This window comes from Melanerpes formicivorus, unplaced genomic scaffold (genome assembly GCF_026170545.1).
Source record: "Melanerpes formicivorus ecotype bairdi unplaced genomic scaffold, bMelFor1.0.p_v2 SCAF_48, whole genome shotgun sequence".
NCBI lineage: Eukaryota > Metazoa > Chordata > Aves > Piciformes > Picidae > Melanerpes > Melanerpes formicivorus.
In genome coordinates this window covers 5,347,469-5,374,203 of record NW_027142400.1, presented here as the reverse complement: position 1 = coordinate 5,374,203, position 26,735 = coordinate 5,347,469, and the positions used below count along the sequence as shown (strand labels likewise).

General features: G+C 38.3%; 1 protein-coding gene across 1 annotated transcript in view; it reads left to right on the top strand.

Annotated features, from left to right (window-relative positions):
- NUDT14 (nudix hydrolase 14) overlaps positions 1-26,227 on the top strand; it is a 58,909-nt gene extending 32,682 nt beyond the window's left edge. Inside the window, exons 3-5 of the mRNA XM_068160294.1 lie at positions 7,802-7,866; positions 13,853-14,090; positions 24,735-26,227. Of these exons, the coding sequence (XP_068016395.1) occupies positions 7,802-7,866; positions 13,853-14,090; positions 24,735-24,975 (544 nt within the window). The 3' untranslated portion in view covers positions 24,976-26,227. The remainder of the gene's footprint in view (positions 1-7,801; positions 7,867-13,852; positions 14,091-24,734) is intronic.
- Positions 26,228-26,735: the final 508 nt, after the last annotated feature.

Genomic DNA, 26,735 nt, shown 5'->3' with positions numbered 1-26,735 from the left:
GAATTATGCAGGCATATTTGCTGCCTTTTAAGATGTTGTTACCTTGGGACCCAATCTAAAAAAAAACCTAAAAAAAATCATAGCAATGAGGAGAGAAAAGAATAAAAAAGTCCTTTATGCTGTAAAGTTATTTGAGAAAAAACAGAATCAAAAGCCAGATTTTCAGATTCTCATTTCACTTCTTTAAGTGTGGGACATGGAAGCACCATATAGCATATAAACTCTTGCCAGCTGTTTCACTGAAATAGAGTGAAATGAGCAAAAAAAAAAAAATCTTTACTGGGGGCATTGTTTCACTGGGAAGCTAAATGTTTGTCTAATTTTAAAACCAGAATTCATAAAAATTCTTACAACTAGCCAGGTACAGAAGAGTATTGGCTGATTAGTCACAAATTTCTAAATACAAGTTTCAGGTATCCAGATTAGAGTCATCTTGTTTTTACAGTTTTAGGATTTTCATTTTTTAGTATTTGCAATAATATGCAAAATAAGTGGATGTGTTTAATATCTACTGAATAGTCTATATCTAATTAAGTCATCCCTTTGCTTCCAAGCGTGGAAACAAACTTGTTCTGTCTGAAGATTGCCAAAAGTGTTTATGTGCTCTAGAGACATTAGCTTGGTTACAGCTTGCATTTGGGATTGGTAAAAATAATTTTATGAAAGCCAGGAAATGTTCCAAAATCATGGAACCTGTATCTTTACAAATTTATCTGCAAATATCTCTTGGAAAAGAGGAAACTAGGAAATTAGGTTAAATGTGCACAACTGCCAATTTCTCAGCTATCCTTCTCAATAATGGTAGTGAGACTATACATTTCTACCTGGCAAAACAATGTTATTCACTTTGTATTTATTTTTTGGTAGTTAATATTAAGTTTGGTGGTTTGCCCCTTGCTTTACCTAGAGCAGAACACTCAAGGTTTTTATTTAGCAAGCTGCCTTTGAAACCTGTTATTGTTTTAAAACTTAGATTTTTGCCATCTCAGAGTGGAGTCATTCTTATGCCTTTTTGATGGTTTATAGATTGGTATTATTATGTGATAGCTTTATTTAAATGGCAGTTTCACAAATAATTAGGAATTGGGACGAAAGCCCATCAGGCTTTGACATCTGTTGCACATAATGCCCAAAAAGCTTTATTTAGCCAAATAAGTGATTATATAACCTGAATTTATTTATTAAAATATTTTGTTGAAAGAATCCCATTGAGATGCAATATGTCATTTCCAGGGTATCCTGGGATACAGGCCAAGATATGACACTTAAAGAATGTTATTGAGAGCAACGTGCTTTGATGTCTCATTTATTTTGCAGCTGAATTTACTTTCTGTTTTATTCTTTGTTATACAAAAACAGAGTGCTGGGATGATTGATTATTCCAGAGAAGTTGTCCTGCGTCATATTCTCTGGTTGGTTACAAATAACCACTTTGTGAGTAGGTGGAGATTGTGCTTTAAAACTGTATGTGTATGGATTTGTTAGCACTTCTTAATTGATTCTTCCACCAGTCTGATGATTAACCAAACATATGCTTCCCACTTTATGGTGTCATGAACAACTTCCTACTGCAGTTCTGTTTGCTGAAACCAATCTTCTCTGATTTTTTCCAAAGTAACATTTCTTTTCATAAGCATACATGTCTCATCAATTCATTCCGATTTTACTTAAATGTTTAAGCTGTGCTGGAGAAAGCATTCAAATTTAATCAGTATACAGAAGTCTTGTAGATGTCTCTAATTATCTTTTACCAAATCCATGTTATCTGTGATTAGTATGAAAGGCTGAATGTTTTTCTCAGGAGCTTATAGCTTTGCTTTTGTAATAGGCTGCATTTTAAGCAGCCAATTGGATTGATGTAGCCCTTTGAAAAATGTAATGTGCTTTGAAGGAAGACTTAAATGAACCAGTAAGGGTTGTGCAAGCACACACAGTTAATCTGAGGACTATGTGCATTATAGTTAAAGCTCTGGGAAACTGAAGGAATTGCACTGGAGAGTAATCAAAGAGTACAGCTTTATTACATGTCTGTTCTGAAAAAGAAGGGACTTCTCTGGCTTAAGATGCTGGGTGCTGCTCTGATAAGAGGAAGAAGACAGCACTTTAGAGGTTATGTTAGAAGTTTTCAGGGACATGCCTAGCTGTGAAATGGATGGTTAATTTGAATACAAATGTGACATGGGCTATGTGCAATTCTTTGTTATTGTCACAAAAAATAATTTTGAAGCAACTTAAGATGGAGCAGAATCCTCCCAAAGAATTACTTTTGATTGTTAGGTCTCAAGCAATTTGGGGGGTGGGGTGAGGGTCGCTTATCACTTTGAAATTGCAAGCACAGTCATTTCTGATTTGGTTGAGGAAAGGAGACTCATTCATATCCTGATCTGAGATGTTTCTCAAACACAGTAATTTTAAAAGACTAGAAGTAACTGTAGTCTTGATGTAGAAAACAATATAGAAGGTGAATTTGTCAACATTGTATGAGTAAAGAAAGCCAAATTTACATGACTTCAAGAAGAAAAACAAATTTATGCTTTAAAGCTAAAATAATTGCAGTATTTCTGGATGATTTATTTATTTTCTTAATAACTTTGCTCCTAGACATTTTCTTCCTTGTGAGCCACATAGGCAAAAATACTGCATGTATGTCTGTGGTTGCATGCTCCATTTGATTATTTTCTTCTGATTCTATAAAAGGGATTTTTCATAACAAATACCTGTTGAGAGTCAAGTGGACTGGTTAAGTGAATTACTTGCTTTTATTCCTGCATACCATTTTTGTGTTTCTTTTGTCTTCTTTGAGAATGGTAACTGAATTATGATAGGCTCTGATAGTGTTGGGGGGGGGGGGATGGGGTGTTTGTGTTTTCTTTTGCATTATTTGTTGGATTTTTTTTAAATCATTTAGCATTACTTCCTAAATTACTTCTCCACTCTGGATCCAAGATTGTTGTTTCTAAGCAGTGCCAACACTATTACAGACTTTCAACTAATTTTGAGGTTTTAGCCTTTAAAAGTAGGTGGAAGTGCCTGAGTTTAATTGCTGGGAAGCCCTGGCTTTCAATGTTAACATCAGGGTTTTTTCAGTTGCTTTATCTGCCATTGCTCAATTCTGATCACAGTTTGTGTGTGACACACACATACCCATACTGGGCACAAGGAGATCTTGAATTACTCTTAGAAAAAGCAAAGGAGAATCAATTTCTTTTCCCGTACTACCTCATCAGTTACTTAGTATGCTGTAGTATTAGTACAAGATTTTCATTAAAAGTCCTCCTCTCCAGCCTTAAGAGTCTTGTTTCATTCACTGAAACTCAAAGGGATTTTGTCCTTTTCTTTGTGATTTTTTTTAAGAAAAAATCATTGTTTAGTTTTGCAAACTCATATTTGTAAAGCACACATTAAGGTCATTCCATGCAAAGGCAATCACAAAACCCCTCCAGAACCCCTGCTTCCTCACACCCCTAAAAAAACCCAGAACAGCAATCCCCCACCCCCTCCACCTTCCTTCAAGTATTGGAGCTCTGGGAGGACATGTTCTTCTAGCTTTGAGAACACTCATTTGTTGATCTTAATTGCTAGGTCGTATTTCAGAAGAATTAGCTTTCTGTCCCTCCATATGTGTTTGCACATTTTAACAGGATGTTAGTTTTCATCTGTCCTCTACTTCGTAAATGCTGTGGTCAAATGCTGAATTTTTTACATTGCTCCTAGAAATGCCACGTTCCTTCCTCAGGTTTGAGTGTGTGAAGTTTTACCAGTATTTCTGTATAAATGTTTGCAGGAGGTCAATAAATACAGAGCTGTACTATGTTGGAGGAATGAAAAATAAAATAAAATTGGAGAATAGTTTTCTAGGCCACTGGCACACAGCAGAGTAATTTTCTAAATTCTTCTAACACGTGTTTCAACTCTAAAGGTTGTATTCGGGTGTATACCTTCTCTTCCAATGAGAGTCTTAAAAGTGGAGGAAGAGTTAAGATTCTGGACTCACCTGTTGAAGATGTCCATGGGTCAGTTGTATGTAATTTCTGCACATTGACTAAGGCCTTTTGGGAAAGTGAAATAGGCATTACCTATTGCATTGAGGATTTTCTTTGAAGTTCCAATGTTTAAATGGTGTGTGAGGTCGTTGACTGAATAGTTGTAATTGTGTATTTAGGAAAATACTATGTTAGATACCAAGAACAGACACGCTTTAAAACATCAGTACAGTTTAGCTGGTCTGCATAGATGTGTCATGCTGACATTTTACGTACGTATCTTTCTTAAAATGTTTTCAGGCTACCCGAATTGTTCCTATTTTTGTAGAAGGAATCGTGTCCTACGTTATTGCACAGCAACCAGTTTACATGCTCCTGTAACTAGAGTAGTGATTTGTTGTATAAAGTGAGCAGGAACTACTGCAGGAGGAAGCCAAGGGGATGCTGGGCTGAAGGCTGTGATCTTAACCAGCCCTGGAAGACACAGTACAAACCTGAGTCATATCTTACTATGTTGTCTTTCTGGTGAGTGGTAGTCCCTAAAGCAGCCACTGAGAGATGCAGTGCAGAGCAGCCCAGTCTCCTGCATTAGTCTGAGATGATATGTGTCTTACAGAAGCAAATTACATCACCAGAATGTCACACAGAGTGCATTTTGAAGAATTTTCTTCTCAGCCACCTCTTGCTTACAGAGGTGGCAAGCCCATTGGTAGGGGCAAGTGTCAAATGTGATACCTCTGTGCAATAATTATGCTGTGTACTCACTGAGTCCCAGGTGCAGGTCTGTGGCTCTGTGGCATTGCATTTGCATTAATGACCTCTCCTTTTGTACCAGCAATTCCCTGAGTGTCCAGCTGCTGGAAGAATAGCCAGCAAAGATGTACAACTGTTGAATATAGTAAAAAGTAATAATCAGCCATCCAAAAGGAAAAGGTTGGCAGGCCTAAGATAAGTCAGTTTCATTTGTGCAGATGCATTACAGCTTGTTTTTAAGGTATGGATTTAAGTTTGGGATCCATCATGATCTTTTTACATCTGACTGTTCTCTTCCTTTGTAAAAAAACAACAAAAAAGTAGTCTTGTGCTCCTTTTTGAAAGAAGGGCACATGAAGCCCTTTGATGTCCATGTCAGATTAAATTCTTAGATAAGATTCCTATATTTTTTAGGAAATTTGACTTTTTCTTTTTTTCTTCTAGTAGTTCTGCATGATTTTTCTCTGATAACAGGCAGCTTGGGCATTGTTTATCATCTTGTAGTGGTTTGAAACACACTAATGTTACCCCCCTATCAGAACCATGGATTTTGGTGTTCCCCAAAAGTCATTGTGAATGTTTTCATTTTTTATGTAACTTTTTATTTAATCTTTGTTGATCACTTTAAAGCTTATAGATTAATATATACAATTCTAAAGCAGAATTAGTTGCAATATTTTAAAGGGAATTGCCTTGAAACATCCAATACCTTTTTAATGTCCTGCGGTATAATACCACTTAAAGATTTATTTGAAACTCTGCTTTTGTAGTGGTCCTTTTTGGTGGACTGTATCATCTGTAAAAATAATAATCTCAGAATAGTTTTGTAGTGAATTCTTTGTATAATGATTTAAAACTCCGGAAGATAAATACTTCCATCATCTTACAGGACAGTCCAAAGAGCTGAACCTACATATTTGGGTCATTGCAGTAATGATGAAATCCATTGATTGCAGTGGCTCAGGTGATTTTCCACTTAGAGCAGTTGAACACTCTGCCCTAGGTTTTTGTTATACTCAAACAACTGTACTGATGACAGCTTCAGACAGGTTTTCAGAAGTTACAGGCCTGTAGAAATATTTAATGTTATATAGTTTCTTGTGATATAAGCCATACCAAACAGCATTTGTAATGTCACACTCCTCCTTAGAAGGTCTAATTCTGAAATATTTTCTCTATGGCTCTCCAACTCTGACAAGAAATATTAGAACTTGTCTGTTGTGGTTTGTTAAAAAATGCAAATTTATGTTCAAAATTGTTTGTCAGTCTCTCTGAAAATTAGAAGTAATTAAATAGAAAGTTCTACAGATTTGTGCCATTTCTGTACCCTCTTATCTCAAGATGGTGTGAGAAGCAGACAATTGTAATAACTTGCTGCTACTCCTTTCCAGCTTAATTTGATCTTCTTCTCTAATTCTGACAGATTGTTTTTAATTTTCCCATCTGTTCCATAAAAATTTCAAGTGATTGACTCTTATGAAAAAAAATAATGTCTAATAGCTGAGCCATTTTTAATTAGTTGGTATGAGTATTTAATGAGACATGCTGAAGAAGGCAAGCCAAGTGAAAGACTGGGCCTGGAGTAGTGGTTGTAAAGAAAAGGGCAACTGTATGCTTCAGGGACTTTTTTCTCTTTAACCTCAGCTTTCGCCTGCTGCTGTCTCCGGTTTCAGGCAGTGTGCATCCTTCAAGCCATGGACAAAACCCAAAGGGTTCAGTAGCAGTAATTCCTTTTTCCCTACCCTCAGACAGTACCACTTTGGGGAGAGGACCTGTCATGCAAAGGCAAAGAAAAAACATCAATGAATAATACATCAATAAACTTTAAAATGTTGTAAGTTGTGGTTTAACTTCATTTCTTCTAGTAACCTGCACCGTAACTCCCAGATATTCTAGTGTTAGGTCAGAAAGAACCCCCATGCCAGTAAACAGAGTGAGTGTTCTCCTCCAGCCTCACTGAAGGCTAAAACTTTTGCCTGCAAATCACGTCTCCTGGGATAGGAAGCCATCAATATACAGTACAGGTCTTTGAGAACAACCACCACGTATATAAATGTTAACATCTCAGCTTCTCTCTTCTGTTTTGGCTTTATATATTGTTATAATAAACATTAACATTACTTTTAATAGTCATCAAATATCTGGCAGCTTGAGACTTCATTATTAAATCAAATACTGAAAATAAATATACAGCTCTTTTACAAGGAAAGTTGAAAGATTGACTCAACTCTGCAAATATGCCATTGTTGGTCTGATCTATTGTAGAATTCATAGAATAATGAATTAACTTTCCAGTTGCATACAGTGAGGCATAACAAATGAGAGAATGCTGCCATGGTAATGAGCAAAATACACACATGCTTTTGCAGGAGAGAGACTTTTGTCTGCTTTTCTGCCTTTTTCTGAGAGTAATTTAGATGAGGAGAGAATATCAGTACTCCACACTTAACAGAGCATTTCTAAATACTCAGTCTGCCAGGTTTCCCTACGTCATGTATTTCAGACAACCAAAGAGGACAGGAGGAAGATTAAAGTGTGACCTTTAAACCATTCAATGTCGTGGCAATTGAAACTGCTTCTAGTTTAAATTTGTACAAAATTTGGCTTCTATGGTGTCTTTTTTTAAGGCCCAAGCTCAGCAAATAGCCACAGATTCTCTGTGCTTACAACAGAAGTCTCTGGCTCTGAATGAGTTACTATCCTAATCTGGGACTGACATACGGGGTTTGTTTATTTTTAAGGATTTTACTGCCTAGTAGTGATGTTCCTAGAGATGAACCTTTTTTTTTTTTTTTATTCTGTTGAGGAGAAGGAAATGATTGGTGGTTTACTTTGTGTGGCAGTAGAAACAAGTGTCTCATTTTGGGTAAATTCTCCTGGACTTTTGGAACACAACCCAATAGCTATCCCTCTTGATGGATTTTGACAAGAATCTTGTTGCATTGTGGCTTTAGCAATAAATCTTGCATGTATTTATGTAGTTAAATTCACAAGATGTAAGTTTAATAGTTCTGCATTAGTCCGTCATAATGCATTGATCTTTTGTTTTCTGTCTTATTCCTCAGTGTGTCAATCCTGATCTTTAATACTTCCCGGCAGTGCTTTGTTGTGGTGAAGCAGTTCCGCCCAGGTAATCCTCTTTTTCTAGACTTACTTTTGCTCAGTAGCGAAGCAAGCTTTTTACGAGTTTAGCAGATAAAAGTTGGTATATCTGTGGTGATAAAATTCTTTGTTCTGTATTTTGTTCTTTGTATGGTAGCCCAACCTTTTCAGTTGGTGAGTATTTCTAACCAAGGAAATTTCCATTACAGATGAAACGGGTGACCAGGGTAGCCTTACATTCTGCTTTTGGGCTAGTCATTGTCCTCTTTTGTAGGAAATTACAAACAGCTCTAGAACGATCACACATTAGATTGCTTTTATTTGAAGATCCTTCTTGATCTATCTAATATTTAGTAGGCAGCTTTTGTGCAGAAGCAAAAGATCTTTCTTTCTTTCTTTCTTTCTTTCTTTCTTTCTTTCTTTCTTTCTTTCTTTCTTTCTTTCTTTCTTTCTTTCTTTCTTTCTTTCTTTCTTTCTTTCTTTCTTCTCTTTCTCTCTTTCTCTCTTTCTTTCTCTCTTTCTTCTCTTTCTTTCTTTCTCTTTCTCTTCTTTCTCTCTTTCTCTTTCTTTCTCTTTCTTTCTTTCTTTCTTTCTTTCTTTCTTTCTTTCTTTCTTTCTTTCTTTCCTTCTTTCTTTCTCTTCTCTCTTTCTTTCTTCTTCTTTCTTTCTTTCTTTCTTCTTCTTTTCTTTCTTTCTTTCTTTCTTTCTTTCTTTCTTTCTTTCTTTCTTTCTTCTTTCTTTCTTTCTTTCTTTCTTTCTTTCTTCTTTCTTTCTTTCTTTCATCCTTCCTTCCTTCCTTCCTTCCTTCCTTCCTTTCTTTCTTTCTTCCTTCCTTCCTTTCTTTCTTTCTTCTTCTTTCTTCCTTTCTTTCTTTCTTTCTTTCTTTCTTTCATCCTTCCTTCCTTCCTTCCTTCCTTCCTTCCTTCCTTCCTTCCTTCCTTCCTTCCTTCCTTCCTTCCTTCCTTCCTTCCTTCCTTCCTTCCTTCCTTCCTTCCTTCCTTCCTTCCTTCCTTCCTTCCTTCCTTCCTTCCTTCCTTCCTTCCTTCCTTCCTTCCTTCCTTCCTTCCTTCCTTCCTTCCTTCCTTCCTTCCTTCCTTCCTTCCCTCCTTCCTTCCTTCCTTCCTTCCTTCCTTCCTTCCCTCCTTCCTTCCCTCCTTCCTTCCTTCCCCTCCTTCCTTCCCTCCTTCCTTCCCTCCTTCCTTCCCTCCTTCCTTCCTTCCTTCCTTCCTTCCTTCCTTCCTTCCTTCCTTCCTTCCTTCCTTCCTTCCTTCCTTCCTTCCTTCCTTCCTTCCTTCCTCCCTCCCTCCCTCCCTCCCTCCCTCCCTCCCTCCCTCCCTCCCTCCCTTCCTTCCTTCCTTCCTTCCTTCCTTCCTTCCTTCCTTCCTTCCTTCCTTCCTTCCTTCCTTCCTTCCTTCCTTCCTTCCTTCCTTCCCTCCTTCCTTCCTTCCCTCCTTCCCTCCTTCCTTCCTTCCTTCCTTCCTTCCTTCCTTCCTTCCTTCCTTCCTTCCTTCCTTCCTTCCTTCCTTCCTCCTCCTCCCTCCCTCCCTCCCTTCCTTCCTCCCTTCCTTCCATTCCTTCCTTCCTTCCTTCCTTCCTTCCTTCCTTCCTTCCTTCCTTCCTTCCTTCCTTTCCTTCCTTTCCTTCCTTTCCTTCCTTTCCTTCCTTTCCTTCCTTTCCTTCCTTTCCTTCCTTTCCTTCCTTTCCTTCCTTTCCTTCCTTTCCTTCTTTCTTTCCTTCTTTCTTTCCTTCTTTCCTCCCTTTTTTTCCTCTCTTTTGCTTTCTTTGAACATTCCTTTTTTTTAAAACACTGTGTTACTGTGCACCATATACTTGGGAATTTTAAATGAGGGAAACTCAGGCCTGTATGTTTTCTTATCAGTATGTGGACAGCTTCACTTTGCCAGTTACGGATTTAAGCTAATATACTAATTTTTATTCTGAGCTTTTATATCAGTTACTTTAATTCAAAGCAATATTTACTTTCTGGAAGTTGAAAATTAATTTCATATTCTCTGCATGTTAATTAAAAAAAAAAATTACAAGGTATTTCACTGACTGTTGCTAAGAGACCATTTCAAGACTGTTCATTGCAGACTTTTTAGGAAACTTTTTGGGTGGTGTCATGCTGTCAGTGATTACCAGGCTCTTCGGTGTTGTTATGCAGCACTGTTACACTGACAGTGTATCTCATGAAGTGCTATATTCACTACTTTAAAGAGAAAGTATTTATTTATCAATAATTTAATGTCTTTTATTTGCCAGTGGAATAAAATGGCTTATGTAGCTGTTGCTCTCTTTGAGGTAATCTTAGGCAGAAACCTTTGTATGCCTGCATACATGTATGGGTAGTGAGCAGCAGCAGGTTCATTGTCATCCGTATGAAGGTGTCAGATCTGCCTCGGAGGACTGAGCTGTTGTTGGCATTAAACTCTTCCGAAGGCTGGAGCTGCTCAGAAGTCTGGCCTTAGGAACGGTGGTCAGCTAGGCACTCCACAGCAGTTCCAGGACTGCAAACATGCTGTGACATTACTCTCATTGCTACAACTGTATTTCCATTCCATGACTATTGTCTGCCTTAGTGCCTGTTCCACAAAGCAGAAATTAAAGCTGAAATGTTCTCCTTGCTAGCTCCTATCAGAAGTACACCAAGAAGGTGGTAGCTCATTACTTGTGAGCAGACAGATGCTCTTCACCAGGCATGACCCCTGCATGTGTGATGGGTTACATATGTGCTTGCCTTTCCTTAGGGTGTGGTGTCCTGATCAGATTTTCTCATTGAAGTCTGTGCTGATTGTCAAGACATTCATCCCTCCCTGTTCCACCCCACTCCCTTTGACAGCACTCACACTTATGCAGCCACAGCAGAGGTCTAACATGGCTGCAAACAAAAAAAAATATTGGATTGGGCAGTTTATGTGACTGGCTTGAAATAATTCATGCTGGCTTGAAGGATGGCAGAAGCGTACAACTGGGGAGAGGCAGACAGGACCATATTTTTGAGTGTATTGTGGACTTAGATCATCTTGAATGATCATCAAGTCACACATTTGGAAAGAGCAGAGAGAAAAAAAAATTACATGTGTGCCTTAGTAGTTTTTTGTATTGGTTCCTCACCCATGACTGATTGGGAAAGGTCTCAGGCAGTGCTGATTTTGGTAGCAAACTGACCACACATTTTCAAATATGATAAGACAGCATATTCCTGGAAGGGGCTAGGGCTAGTACTGCTTTTTTCACTGTAAGTATAGTGATGCTTCATCATTGTGATGCTTCATCATTGTGATGCTTGATTTTGCATTGACTTGGTAAACAGTATCAAAGATTTGAATCATAAGCCATGTTCTGTTTGAGAAAATACCAAACAATGATGCAGTCAAAGAGAAATCAGAAGTTTAAAGAAAAACTAATACCTTCCCCAATCAGCCAAACCCCACTACCCCCTAATTCTGTACTGCTGTTTTCTTCTCTTCAGAGATAGCAAACATGTCTCTGCATGAGTCATGTGACAAGGTTTCTTTGATTAACAGCTGTGGTATCACTTGGCGAGTTTGGTTAAGCTATCTGTCCTTTGTCCCAGCTTTGCAGATACATCAATTCTGCTTTTCACTCTGGGAATTCTTACAGCAATAGATGTGCTGCTGCACATCACATGTCCATCTGATGATGGAGGAGACTGCCTGGTGATGATGCAGTGGCAGTTTCTGACCGAGGTAGCATAATGCATCAGAAGACAAGAGAGCAGTCAGACTTGGGACTAGTGGATGGATGACTGTGCTGGGACCTGAGTTCTTAGTTCTACAGTTTCTACTCTCCAAATTCTTAGCATGTTTGCAGTAAGCTGACCACCTGTGATAAGGAAGAGGAGAATCATAGGTTTCACTCCAGAGAGTGTGCCTAGGCCAATACAATACAGGCTGCTTTTCCATCTGGTACTTTATCTCCCCTGGTACATCACTTGTGCAATCAATTTTACACCTCCAGGAGAGGTATGGGGAGCTCTCTGTTTCCTGATACTAGCAGGCAGCTTGATTTTCTAGGCATTGCTTATCTCTGAGATAAATTGAGTTTGAACTTTTGCAAGGCTGGTGATACAGAATTCATACTCTGACTCCTTGGTGAACGTTCTATTATTTGGTCTCTCTTACAGAAGTGGCTGATACAGCTTTTTTTATTCCTTATCTACAGAGAAAAAAAGCTGTTACTGGGCTTGAAGTGTTGGCATATTGCAGGACTTCTCTCTGAAGAGGACTAAAGATTAAATCCTTCTAGGAATGTAGGTTTTGATCTCTGTGGAGCCCAGTTGTGATGAGGGAGAAGGAGAATGGCAGGTGCTTGCTGGAATGACTGAGATACTTTAATCACAGTTTCATATTTCTGTACATCACACTCTTACCTGCATCCTATTTTGATGCCCACATCCTTTAGTGGAATGCATGTGTTGTTCCTTTTTGTATTTACTGATATGATTGTCTTAATACTAAAAAAGGAATAAAATCTTAAGAGTATTCAGCCCATGTAGGATCTTTGAACTTAGTTGTCATTTATGATAATTGTAATAGCTTTTAGAAGTCTTGGGAATCATGACTGAGAATGCCCTTCAACGATCTATCCCTCAACGTCTGGATGGAAGAAATTTTTTTTACTGCCTCCATGCCCTATTTTAGAAAGAAAACTGAGATCTAGTCATGTCTTTCAAGTAAGAAATGGAGGCTACTTTCCTTAACTGTTTGAATCTCAAAGGCTTAGATGTGCCTACTACAAACAGCTTTGAAAGTTTTAACTCCCTTTCAAGACTCCCTTTCAAGTGCTGATCTTACTATACTACACTTCTGAGGTGTCACAAGAAGCATTGCAGAAGGAGCCCAGGGACACATTTCTGGGGTGTAGACTTTTCCTCAAAGACCAATTGCTTGAGAAATCATTGTGGTACTTCACTTTTATGTGACATTTTTGTAGAGGCCCTTTTCCATATCAGGGTTTTAAGAAATAATAATAAGCTAAATCCAGTAACTTGGAAGAATAAAAAGTTGTCCATTACACTTGAGCTCTTTGTATTTAAAATGGGAAATAAAAGATGAACTGATTTGCAAACTGTGTTACGGTTTCAAAAATATTTGCATGGAATAAAAATATTTCCAAATTTTAAATTAGTTTTATTTAGGGTGTTTTATAAAACCCTCATGGTAAGCCTTCATTAAAAGCAAGGGGATAGACACGAAGAAATATCAATGAAGAAACAAGTGTGATTATACCTCTAAATTAAAGTCGCTGTGATCTGGAATTGCCAATAGTGATTCTTTGTGTGCTACAATCTAGCCCTGCAGTTCTCACTCAGGCAGAATTTCTTTTGACATCAGTGAGAGGTTTTCCTTAAATAAGGGCTAAAATCTGGCATTTGCACTTCTTTAGGAGTGCATTACAGTGGCAGCTGTTTGTAGATTAATTCAAGAAGTCTTTTTCAGACTCCACACAGGAATCTGTGCAAGGAACTATATGTTCAAAAGAGGATTTATTTTTTTTTTTCACACAAACATACATGCTTTTCATACCCTTTCTAAATAACAGCTGAGTTGACAGACTGAAAGACTCATCATTGTGCACATGGTACATAATGTGCAACCCAACTTTCCTGCAGGATAACTGCATAATTTAAATTAAACCCTGATATTCACATTGCCCAACAAATGGAATCTGTATGGTGCTTCTGGGACTTACACTTCTTGGATGAACTAGCTTGATTTTTTTTTTTAATGGTTTTGATTTTGATGGTTTTTTTTTATTTTAAGGTGTGTATGGTTTCATTCCAAAGGATGTAAACTCTAAAATGTCAATTTTAACAGATAACCCATCTGAATTTCTTACTACTCTCAAGTACTCCGATGGTTATAAATTTTCAGGCAAAGTTTGGGTACCATTTCATTTTCTATTTAATATGAATAAACTACCATTTCTTCCTCCACCACCATTATTTCTTTAATTTTCTTTTGTGTGTTTGATTTTTGTCTTTTTTTTAGCTGTTTACATGTGTGAAGTAGGAAGGCGTCATCCTCAAGTCTTTCAGAATCAGGGCAAGGAGAGCTCCTCTCACCTAGAGGATCCCTTACCTGCTGTGGTGGGAGTGACCTATGAACTCTGTGCTGGCATTGTAGACAAGCCAGACCTGTCTTTAGAAGAAATTGCATGTGCAGAAGTCTTAGAAGAGTGTGGCTATCGTGTTGCTGTTACAGACCTAAGGAGAATCACTTCTTACAAGTAAGCAATTTAAAACACTTTGTTGGGTTTTTTTCACAGATTGCTGAAGTGACCTGAATGTGAATTAGCGTTCCCTATGATTTAAGCAGTGTGTTGGGAGAATATGGACATCTGAAATTATATGCAAGGTGTAATTTTCAGCGAGTGAGAGCAGTATTTACAGAGACTTAAAAAATTGGAGACTCATAATTATGGGATTGGATTCCCAGTAAGAATGATACTGTTGTAATTTCTTCCAAAACCCATTACAACCAGGCAAAGTAACGTTGGGCTTTCAGGGTAGTTTGTCACAGAACTAGAAAACAGCCCATCTTTACTGGGTCAGGCATTTTCCATCTCTTGTTATTACTCAATTTAATTAACAATACAAGCTGGCCAACATGGACTTTGGTTTACCATAAACACAGGGTTACAGAAACACAAGAACCTGTGCCATTGGATCTCTTCACAATATTGGGTCTATAATTGAACCTTCTTTGAAATGGACAGTAATGTTGTTAATGAGGATTTTGCTGATTTGACTATGAAAACCTTTACATTATATATTTTGCATGATTTCAAATAGTTATTGAGACAGATTTTGAAATGCTTAAAAGCATATGTTAGGAGTAAGAAGAACATGTAATATGTAAGAGGAACAACACAATGCGAGTTGTTGAAGGGGTAAAAAAAAAAGCTCAGGAAAAAACTGTGTGCACATCTTTAATCCCATTACATCTCCTTCCCAGCTTTTAATACTGTTATCTAAAATGTATGTATGTTTGTGTTCTAGAGATAAGGCAGCAGGGTTTTAACTTTATTTTGCTTGACATTGCCATTGAACTAGGCCCAGTCATTGGTTTTTAATTTGGAAATTGAATACAAATCCACAGCTGTCAATCCTGGCAAATGTTATTTCCTGCTGGATTAACAAGCAGTGCTTCTGTTGAGGGGAGGGAGTGAATCAAGGGGCTGTCTTTTACAACTCCTTGAAGCCAGATTAAGGGTTTGTTCTACTGAAAGAAAAACTGTGCCTTCTAGATTTATAAGCAAAAGCTGTCTATAGAATTTTACAGGTTGGGTGAAACGGACAGGCTAGAGCCTACAGATATGTACTTGTGCATATGTACATGTGTGTGTATACAAAAACACAAACCAGAACAAGTAGAATAGAATTCCTGTAGCTGTAGAAGTTTGTAGCTACAGTGTATTAGCTAAAAAAATGTACTTTTTTTGGTTGAAAAATGTTCTTACATCTTAACAGTTTTTTGAGTTGTTTGGTTAGAAAACATGAGTGGAAGGAATTTTAGGAGGATGTCATCTGCAACTACTCTTTGAAAGATCAGGCTCCACCAGATTTAAATACTTTCTGACAATCATGCTCTCTGTGCATTCTCTAACATTTGATCATTTCATCGCATGTCTTGGAAGGTCTCTGAAGTGTCCATGTGTACCAGGAGCAAGTTTTTCTTGCTGTCTGATCATTCTTTCTGCTGTCCTCTGCCTTCTTACATTCTGGTCTGCCTGTTTCTTAAAAAAAGAAAAAAGTGCCTGAAGTAGAACACATCATTTTAGCAGGGGCTTTACCAGTGTGAGATAGAGTGGAAGCTTTATTTCCCGGGTCTTACAGATGATTTTTGGTTTGTTGCCTCTTTTGCAGTGGCATTATGTTGTTGACTTATGGTCCACAATGCCTAATGCCTCCCTTATCTCAGAACTATTTTCTGCAGCAGTACTGCTTGTCATCCACCTCCTGTCTGGTTTTGTGCTGTTCGTTATTGCTGCCTGAACACAGGGACTTGAACTTGTCTTTACTGAATTGCATCCTATTTTTTCAGACCATTTCTCCAAGCTGTTGGGATCTTTTTGAATTCTAATATTTATCTCTAGCTTCCCAGAAATACTCACTCTCAGCTTTGCTGCTTGCAGCCTGTATTTCAACATACAAGTTGTAAACCAAAATACTGAATTACACTGAATGTAGGATGGTCCCCAGCGGAATCCTGTTTAGTTTGTATTTCCATTTTGACAGTGATATCCATTCCATGAGTACCATTTTCACACTAGTTTTGCACCTATTTCACAGTTTCCTTAATTTCTGAGTATATCATGATGTCCTAATTCTTAATGAAACTGTCACATTAGATAACATTCAAAGCCTTGATAAACTCAAGTTATTTTGTGTTGCTGCCTCTATCCACAAGACCTGTTATCCTATTATAGCTGATATTTGTTTGACTGCACTTGATATATTCCTAACAAATCTGTTAGCTGTTGTTCCTTTCTTGTTGCAAATAAAGCCACATTAAAATATTTGGATAACTATAATTAATAATCACTGAGCTAACTCTCTTAGATTTGTGTAGATGAGAACTCAAGAGTTGCATGCAGTGAAAAGGCTTTTGTGCAAACAAGGGTTTCTCTGTTAACACACCCATTGTTCTGACAGCAAGGATTTGTCTTGTATTCCTAATAATACCTCATTCTGGAATCCTGGTCAAGAGAAGGAAGTTGCCTGACTGGAATAAAAGCAGGATTTGAGATAGGCCTGACAGGACATGGAAAGCAGAAGATGCTTCAGATGTAAAAGGAGAAACAGTTTTGACTAGGAAGGTCAATATGGTTCTGTGGCCAGTGGATTAACAAGGGGAGGGCATGGACAATACACAGGGAGAACTTGGAATAGAAAATGGAATAGAAAATCCTCAAATAGAAAAAGAGGAAGATGTTAAGGAACAGTGCTGAGAAAAAGCATGGGCTGAGCACTAAAGGGACTTTGGAAATTCATTCCCCACATTCATTGTAGTGGAGAATTCTCTTTAAGGAGGTGAGGAAAGTACTTAGACTGTTCAAGCAGAACTTGGCTCTGTCCTCAAACAGTAGAAGAAGTAAAGACTGGAGGCAATCTGTAGATAGTAGGTTTGGTGGGTTTTTTTTTTAACTTATTATCAGGGCTTTCAGCAGTGGTTTGGGGGAAATTTTTTTTCTGTGTTTCTCAGCTAACCAGAAAAGGTTAACTCTAATACTGCTGCAGGTATTTCAAAAGCACATACAAATAAGCCATTGGACACCCTTTTTAAGTTCTGTCAAAGCTCCTGCAACATGATGCTCATCAGATAGAAGTCAGGCACTGAATTAAGCAGATCTCAGACTTAATTACCTTGATGGATCCATCGAGTACCTGCAAAGTCAATGAGAAATCAGGAAAGAAGCCAGGAGTTGGGGAACTCACACTAGTTGAGTAAAAGTCTTCAGAACAAGTTCACCCAGCAGCAGGAAGACAGTGGACATGGGAGGGTAAAGGAGACTGGACTTGGGGCAGGTAACAAGAAAAACAAACACATTAAGAGGGATTTGACTGGAGGAGGTCAGAGGAATCACACTTTGAAGACTCAGAAATATCTGTTCCTATTATACTAAAATGCCTCCCAGAAGGTGAATCTATATGCAAATGCGTCATTGTGCTATGTAGACAGGCAGGAATTGTTGTGAAAAACATCTATATCGTTTGCCACCTGTGTGGTGAGCTGCTTCTTCTCGTTGTGGCTACACAAATTCCTACTTTTATGCTTGGCGTACAGTAAGTAACCTTAGTTTGGTATTACTAAAAGTTTGCTCTCCATCCTGGCATTAGCTAGTTCACTTTTGGAGGCTTCCTGAATGTTTAGTTGTCTGCTGGTGTGTTGAATTCTTGTCAGTTGTACGTCTGGCCTCAGTCAAAAATGGCATAGATGGTAGAGGCAGCGGGTGTAAAGGAACTCTTTAGCTCAGTAATAAAATGAAGTTAATACTACAGTAGTATAATTGCAAACTGAGGCTTCATTGCCTCAGGACTGCGAGATAAATTGTTCATTTTGTAAAGCTCTACAAGAAATCTGTGAACATCTTTCCAAGTTTTGGAAGTTTTTTCCTGAAAGCAAAATTTTCTAAGTGAATGACTTTGGACTTTTGTATCAGGTATAACAAATTTTCTATCTGTCATGATATCCCAGAAATTCTCAGGTTGAATCCCACGTGGAATTCAGCTGTGGTTAGTTTTTCAGTTGAAGTCCTTGAAGCTATTTTCCTTGAGGCTTATTTCCTTACAAGACAGGGAAATGCCTTTTTAAGTGTCAATATTGTTGTTAAAGATGTTGCTATTGCCATTGTAACTTACAATACTTTCTTTCAGTCTATGAAACTTTTAGTCTTCTTGAAGAATATTTATGAAAATGTTTGGACTTAAATAACTCCTCAGAGCACACCAGGATAAAGTTGAGCCAGAAGCTCTGGTTCAACTTCCTTTTCCCTTCATTTCATCATTATTTTCTCCCAGAGGCTGTAATAGACTCTTGGCTATGAATTGGATACAAAAAGAGCTGCAGGTTCTCAGCCCTGCTGCAAAACAAGTCAGATGGATTAGTTTAAGGGCCTAGCTATATTAACATAGGTACTTACTTTAATCTTCCTACATTTGATTTTCTTTCCAAAAGTATATAACAAAGAAGAGCATTCACAGAACCAGTATTGGATGTTGCAATTACTGTGCTATGGCTATTAGCCTCTGTGCAGTGGGGTAAAAATGGTTTGTATTCACAGGTTATTATGTAGAAAGAATAACAGCCTTGAAAATGTTGGAGTGCATTATAATTAGAAAGATCACCTGCTAGTACACCTGTTGGGTGATGGCATAATGTGATATAATTTTATGTTAATTACTTCTCTGCTTTTTTCCTGCACCTGCTGCTTATAATGACAGAACTGTACAAAGGTCCTAAGATGTGACAATAGGAGCTGCATGTCACTGTTCATCAGTCTACATGTTGCATGCCTAAATAGATCTTGATTTCAACATAAGTAGCAGAGATCTGTATCACATTTGTTTGTAAACATAAATTATGTATTCATTATGTACCCAAATTCTGCATCCATTCTGCTTGCATCTTACAAAAGGATATACTGCATTTAGGAATTTTCACATTCATTGTGTCAAATTAAAACAACCAGGAACAGGTAAATGTTGATTGTTTATAGGTATTATATTGGTTAAAGATTAAGAAATTATGAGATTAGCTTTTAATTTTTATCTCTCAGAAATCTGAGTTAAACTAGTAAATCTTCACAGTAAGCCAATTTGTTCCCCACATTGCAGCAGAGGAGTAGAGGATAAGGTATTGTTTACTTTCTCATATGTGTTTGTTCCTTCAAATTAGAAATGTAGCATTTGTGAGTGCACTAATTGTGAATGGGCCCAGTCATGAGAAGAAGGCAAAGCTAACATTCAGTAGATGCTTTGAATGTCGACCCTGCTTACCAAGGTGCACATGTGCTGACTTGCACACGTGTGCACACACACTTGCTTGGAAGAAGAAACCGTTACTCAGCATCAGCAAGCACGTAAGGTGGATTCAGTCTCACTTGTGCCTTTTAGACATTATTAAACTTTTTATTTTTTTTTAAAGCAATAATGTACTTTTAGCCATTTGTGATAAAAATGGGTCTGTAATGCATCTTTATGCTTATGAAATTAGATATGACAAGTGAAAAGACCCATTTTATGGGCTGTATTTTATGTGCTATATATTTGCTCATGCATTTACTAAAAGGGAAGAACTAAACAAAGGCTTTGTGATAGCTGTTATTCCCATGCTCTTTCCTACAAGTGTGTTGCCCACAGCTTTGAAAGTCATAGCATGATTTAATCACAGTGTTTGAGTGTTTTATTCAAAATGAAATATGGTAGTGCCATACAATCTTGTTTTGATGTGTTGGAGTTACATTTAAGTTATGGTTGTGAAGAAAACCATACCCCTTTGGTATCCTTGCTTTGACATGCTTACATTCTTAGACTTGCTGTTGTCAAAGGTAACGCAGGTTTCTCTATGTCTCTGAAGCAATGCTGGAAGTTTAGTGCTAATAGACTTTTGGTTTTAAAAATATGTCTGTTGAGGTTACAGGATTTGTGAGCTTAAGCCCTAATGATTTCACAGAGAGTATTTGCCAGCCGTGTAGCTGTTAATTGAAACAACTATAAACTTCTCAGTGGATACTAATCTTCATGATAAAGAGATGAGGAAAACAGAGCTGTGTTTTTTATAGATCATTTGCATTTGTCCCACAGCGGTAAATGAGTCACGCACCATACAGACACATCAAAATACATCTGGAACAATCAGCTAGGTCAAGCCAGGCTTAGTAGGTCTGGGTCAGTATGAGCCATGACATGCCTGGTCTGGGCAACATGGTGCTAAACCCCTGGAGTGAGACTGAAGCCTGAAGTCTCACCATGGGCTGGTGCTGTGAGGTCAGACCCTGCTTGTTCTCCCCCAAACCTGGTAGTGGGAAGGGGAGACACCTTTATCGGGAAGGTGGTTTTCCCAGGGTGAAACTCATCACTTGCAGTTCAGGTGTGCTGACCCCTGTGATTTCCACAGATGCAAAGCTAATGAATATAGCTGTAATCTGTTAATAGGTGACTCATTTCAGACCCTGGCAAAAGCATTTTATTTGTAATGCCAGGACAAGGAAAAGCATATGTCACAGACTTGGGATAGAGGATGAAGGTAGCAGAAAAAGGAAATATTACCATGATTAAAGGCATATCAGAATTCCTCAAACATCATACTCAGAAAGTGCAAGTAAGTGTGCAAAAGCTGAGGAAGCTGCAGATAAAACTGAAAGCATCCTGAAAATGTGCCTGTTTACCAGCCAGACACACCTTCTCCATTTCTGCTCTTTTCTTCCTCCAGCCCTAGTAGCCAAAATCACTGAAATGTATACACCTTTTCCAAGAGTATGTGCTGAAATACTTTATTATTTCAACCAGATGGAGGCTCAGAAGAGCTTCAAAGCAACAAACCTGCTAAGTTTTATTTTCTATAAAAATCAAAGGTACTAAGAGAGATTAAATCTCAGTAGCATTGATTTTTGGACAGTTTTATAAGGACAGGCAGGATACATTAGTATCTAAGAGTCTGGAAATGGGAAAGGCATCAGTAAGCAATATGGAGAATATTTAATTTACTAAAGGGCATTCCATGGGGATCCATGTAAAATAGATCAACTGGCAGGATAAGCAAGAGCATTTAGAGAAAGAAATACCAAATTTTAAAAAGAAGATAAGAAACATCCCCCTTTTATGAGTTAGAATATATTTCTGTATATCTCTTTCAGTTTCTTTCAAAAAACATTGAAATGGACCTTTAGTTAGAAAATAAACAAAAGTAATTAATATCTTTAAAAACAGTGTCATGTGCTTGTCTCCAGAGTCACCCATATACATCGTGAGGGGATTCGAAGTAGTCTTATAAACGTTAAATTTGGTGGTTTGGAGGAGGGAAAGTAGAATAGAGTAAGATGAGTATTAATACTAGTCCTCTTTTATTTACAGCTCATATGGAAGTTTTTATTAGCTTTTAATAGCTCCTGGCAAAGTTTCAGGCAGAGATAAGTTAGGTAATCAAATAAGGAAGAATGGACATGTGGATATGTCCTCCTCTGAATATGTATTGTTGCAATTTTTTGGTGGTTTCTGTGGCAGATTATATGCATGGAAGTGCCATAACTTTGGGCATCATAACAAAGGAAATACCTTGATGTCCCATGCTTTCCTCTTTAAAGTATATTCAGTGTAGGAGCCACTTGTATTTAGTTCATAGAGAGTCACTGACGTAGTAGAAGTATCATATGAGTAAATGCAATGAAATAACAGTACAATGAAATCACTCCACGCTATTTGAGCTACAGTGGGAAGAAACTGAATTGCCCAGTGTAGCACCTGGAGGAGCAGTTTGCCTTTACTTTAAAGAAAAGAAAGATGTGTGGAAAGTTAACTCCCGTGATTTCCACAGCTGCAGCTATTTCATAAGTAAATGGTCACAGGTGATAAAGAAGGAGATTGTGCTGTAAATAATCAAACCAGAATGCTCTTACAGGAGGGCTTCTTGAATAAAGTCTCTTATGTTTCTGTACATAACCTTTACATAATAGCAAGTGGACATGAGTATACTCAGTTTAGGATAATTTTTATTCTCCAGGTGGGGCACCCCAGATGAAGCTCAGACTTGGCATGCATCAGAAGTATCAGAACATTAAATACATATTTAATGCATAGTCCCATGTTTTTTCATGGTACCTGTGGAGACTAGTAAGCTCTATTCTTAGTCTTCCAAATTTTACACTATAAATTACCAAAAAACAGTCTCTAAATACTGGTCTCCCTATGTTTATTTAATCACTAAAAATGCAACTCTTACAGAAACAATTGAAGCACAAGCAATCATCATATGGAGAGAAAAGCAGATCTAGACCTTCAGTTGATTTCAGAAAAAACCACACCTTTCTGCTTCCTCAAACAAGTAATGGAGGAAAAGAGGAGAAAAAACACAAACAAGCAATCTACTATTCCATCACAAATACATTCCCTCAGTGAGGCTCCTTCCAGTGGACACAGCTGTAGTGAGGAGTGAGTAGCACATGGGTCAGTGGTCAGTGACAGGTATCAAGGTAGCTAAGCTGAGGGAGACTGTTCACTGAAAGACTGAGGCTTAAATGGTCAGCCATGATGGATTGTGAAATAGATCTGTTTGCTCTTGATCAGCATTTTGTTTCCAGTGTTGTGTTTTCACATTATATATCGTTGCTTGATAATACCAAGAAAAATGTATTGAATTTTAGCACAAAGGGAGTTGAGTAAAGTGTGCCAGCATCCTCACAGCAGAAACAGCTAGCACATGAACATCCAGAATGGCATTCCAACTTCTGTGAGCTGGTTTCTGATAGCAACTTGATGAAAGATGAATCTAGAGTATTTTTATAATGAAATCAGAATGATTAAAGTGGCCTGGTGGGCCCAGTGTGCAACTCCTGCTGCTTTCAAAGGTTGCATTTGTGTTGTGCTATCTGCTGACTGGATCTTCAGTTGAGGTGGGATGAGTGGCATCACAGCTGGTGAACAGTATTACTCTTCTGAGCAGCTTCCAGTTACGAAGGGAAAAGGGAGCATGACACAGGGAGTCCCAAGGAGACATTTGATCTGGTGCCAGTGGCACATACAGTCTGTGGATGATTGTCAGCCCTGGATGGCTCTTCCATTGGCAAACCATCTCTGTTGGTCATCAGAATAGCATACAAATACCAAGAAGAGTGGCTTCAGAAAAGAGATCCTTAGAGAAAGTAAATACTGAATCAGAAGAAGGAGGTCTCATACTTCCATGAAAGTGGGAGAGGGAAAACTGTTAGGCCATGTTCTGTTTAAAACATGCATCAAAAAAAAAAACCCAAACCACTACAACACTGAAATGAAGTGATGAGCCCAGAATGAAAGAAATCCCATAGCAGCCCTCAGAGGTCCAGGAGGTGCCCAAGATGGTAAAGTTTCTATTTTCAGTTATGAAAAAATGATCCTGGAGAGGTGAAACAATTTGCCCAAAGTCACAGAATGCATCACAAGTAATTTCAGGAAAAGAATTCATTGATTGGCTCCTTATTCTATGTTTAACACACACACACAAAAGGGTGGGGTGGGGGGGTGTATATTGGTGTAAGAAACCACTGTTAATTCTCCAATCAAAGTAATTGTCACTGTTCTCAGAGAAGGGAGAGAGAAATTATTTATTCCTGCTGAGGGGTGTGATGTGTGCTGGATTAAGTGAAAGATTTGAAAGATTCAGTTGACTAATAGTTGGGTAAGTATGGGTATTCACCCTGAGATGACAGCACTGCTACAAATCTTAGAATCCTCTCTATGTGCAATTACATGGAAGCTAATTTTTCAGCTTGCCCTAATGCCTCATTCACAGTTTCACTGAACTTGAGATCCAGATTCAATGTGAAAAGCCACTTGTAATCATGTGAAATGAAGAAGTTGTGATTACAATGTGAATATTTTCTTGGAAGAACTAAATGAGTGGATTATGTACTTAACCCTTATTTAATAATATCTAAATGAAGCAGTCCTAAGGAAACAGAGGATTAAGAAATAAGAAGCATAATACACAGTGAGCGGTCTAGCTGAAGAAAGACTACATAATCTAAAATATCCTCAACTAAATCCACTGTAGCAAATTTAGTGGAGAGACTGGATTACTTCAGATACATGCGTGCTTACCATGGTCCATTTGGGTCAAGGCTAAAGTTCAGCAAGGATAGAGAAAGACTCTCAGGCTGCCTCTGTTACGTTACTGATCCAGTCCACGAGTAGAGGACTCCAGCTGTGAATGGACATAATGTTCTTAACCGTAAAAAATCTAAGTATTTGTGTAAAAACAAGCACATGTAGCATGCTAGCACAGAGATACTCTGAGAAGCTTCATTCTGTTGTTTGTAAATCTCTTGAGAGTCGTCACGCAGTCCAGGTCTCACTCAGGTCAAGTGACAAAGCTACTGGCTTCAGGAGATGTCCAACAACAGTTCACCAGTTCAAAACCTATTCTTTTGTTTCCTACCAAACTAACACTTTTCCAAAACTGTGGAATATATTTGAAGATGCATTTCATGTGCAACTGTATTCAGTAGTATTACTGCACGACAGCTGCAATCAGTTTCTGTATTTGCAAAATTGCATTTTTAGGTTCTAAATTGCTTTAGCAGAGAGTTAGGACAAGCTGCTTCGTGACACAAGTTAAGAATCCAGGTTTCTGTTCCTAGTTCCTGGCTACCACCTTCCTTCTCTGCTTTTTTTCCCAGGTCTGGAGTTGGTGTGGCAGGTTCTACGCAGACATTATTTTATGCAGAAGTGACAGATGAGATGAGAACTGGTGAAGGAGGTGGCCAGCCTGAAGAAGGAGAGCTGATTGAAGTTGTAGAAATACCTTTAGAAGACTCCATGAAGTTTGCTTATGATGAGACTCTCCCAAAGACGATGGGTGTCATCTTCAGCTTCATGTGGTTTCAAAACAACATAACACCCACGCTACCAAAAAAGTAAAGCACACTGATTTTAAGAAAACCTTTCCGAGGGGTTACGTGGATACAAAAACTTGCAAATCTGCCTGCTTTGATCATCTCAACGTTTCACAGAGCAAATCTTTCTTGAAATCAATTTGGAAGTAAAATCTCAATTAAAATCCTGCCCTAATTTCCATTGTTACCAAAACACTTACTGGCTTCACCGGAGCCAGGATTTGCATCTGAGAGGCAAATGTTGACTTTTGCACAGAGGCTAAGTAAATGTGTCCAGGTCTCCTTTCTCAAGGCACTGCTCTACCACTATTTTGAAGAGTTGCTCGGGACTCAGAACAGCTGCTGTATGAGGCTGTCACTGTGGTCTGTCCACACTGGCAGCTGTGTATTCACTGTAGTTTCTGATCTTTTTTGGGGGAGGCAGTAAACATTAATAGTCACAGATAACCTAGCTGCATTCCCCAGTTCTGCACAGCCTTCAGGGAGTAGCCTCCTGTGTGGTGTGTAGCTCATGTACAGAGAAAATGTTTGCATTTCTGAACATGCAAACTTTATTCCATCAGCAAACATGCCTGTAAATCCTTCAGCTAATGTGTCACTTTGACAATAGACCAGCTGTAAGATTATGTGCTTCTGTTTGTTCCCACTATAATGCTGAGCAGCAGCTATGGTGGTAGAGAGATGGAGGCTTCTACTGGAACATGTGCTTCTTTGGTTTATGGGTAATACTTGATTAATTAGACCAAACTTTGTCCTCTAAAGCAGGACTCAAGACAAAGTCTTACAATTTGATTCAGAGGTGACTAATAGAAGTGATTTTTCAGAGGCATTCTGCAGTCTGTGTCCTTACCACCCAAATGGGAAGAATGGGACTTAACCCTCAGATAACGCTCCTTGAAATCTAATGATCAAAAGTGCTTTACTGAGAGATTTATCTTCATTTGTGCAGTGTAGATTGAAGCCCATACAGCCTGCAGAGACACAGGGAGCAACACCATTTGATTTACTGAAGTGGTCTAATCAGACCGTATGCTCCTTGTTCCATCAATGTAATTTATATGTGGACTCTTTGTCATGTGAAACTGTTAAGAGCATGAACGGAAGAGAATTAGGTCTGGCAATTTAATTGTGCACTGGTTTCTGTTATTCACTGATTTAATGGTAATTAACATGCCTTCATTATATATTCCAGGATTACTGAGATGCTAGCTATGTTTAGAAGGTGAGGGACTACAAAACTTTAATATGGCAACTAGAATAAATGCAGTAGAAATGCCTGATGGTGTCCAGTGGCTGATGTAAAATCACTGCATGTCTCAGTAGATGTGTACAGAAATCAGCTTTTAGAGCTTGTACTTGCTGGTTCTACTGTCAGGGAATAAAGGCCATAGAAACGTGGAAGGGTTGTAAGGGACGTTAAAGATCATCTAGTTCCAACCCACCTGCCATGGGCACGGACACCTTGCACTAGATTAGGTTGCTCAAAGCCCCATCCAGTTTGGCTCTGGGAAAGGACTTTTCAAAGAAAAGACCCTGAAGAAAGAGCAGCCTATATCTGTGTGAGCCAGACACCTTTTGTGGAAGCAGACACATTTACATTGAACTGTGCCTGGTATGTGGTGAGTCTATGGCTGAGCTATGGTGAAAAGCAAATAAGTTCTGTCTGATGTATTGACACTGGAAGGTGGTTTAGGGTGGGGTCTGCACTGCTCCACATCTTTACTGTGTCTGGACAATCGTTGCTGATGCCTTTACAAGTGACTACAAATATGTATAATAATATCT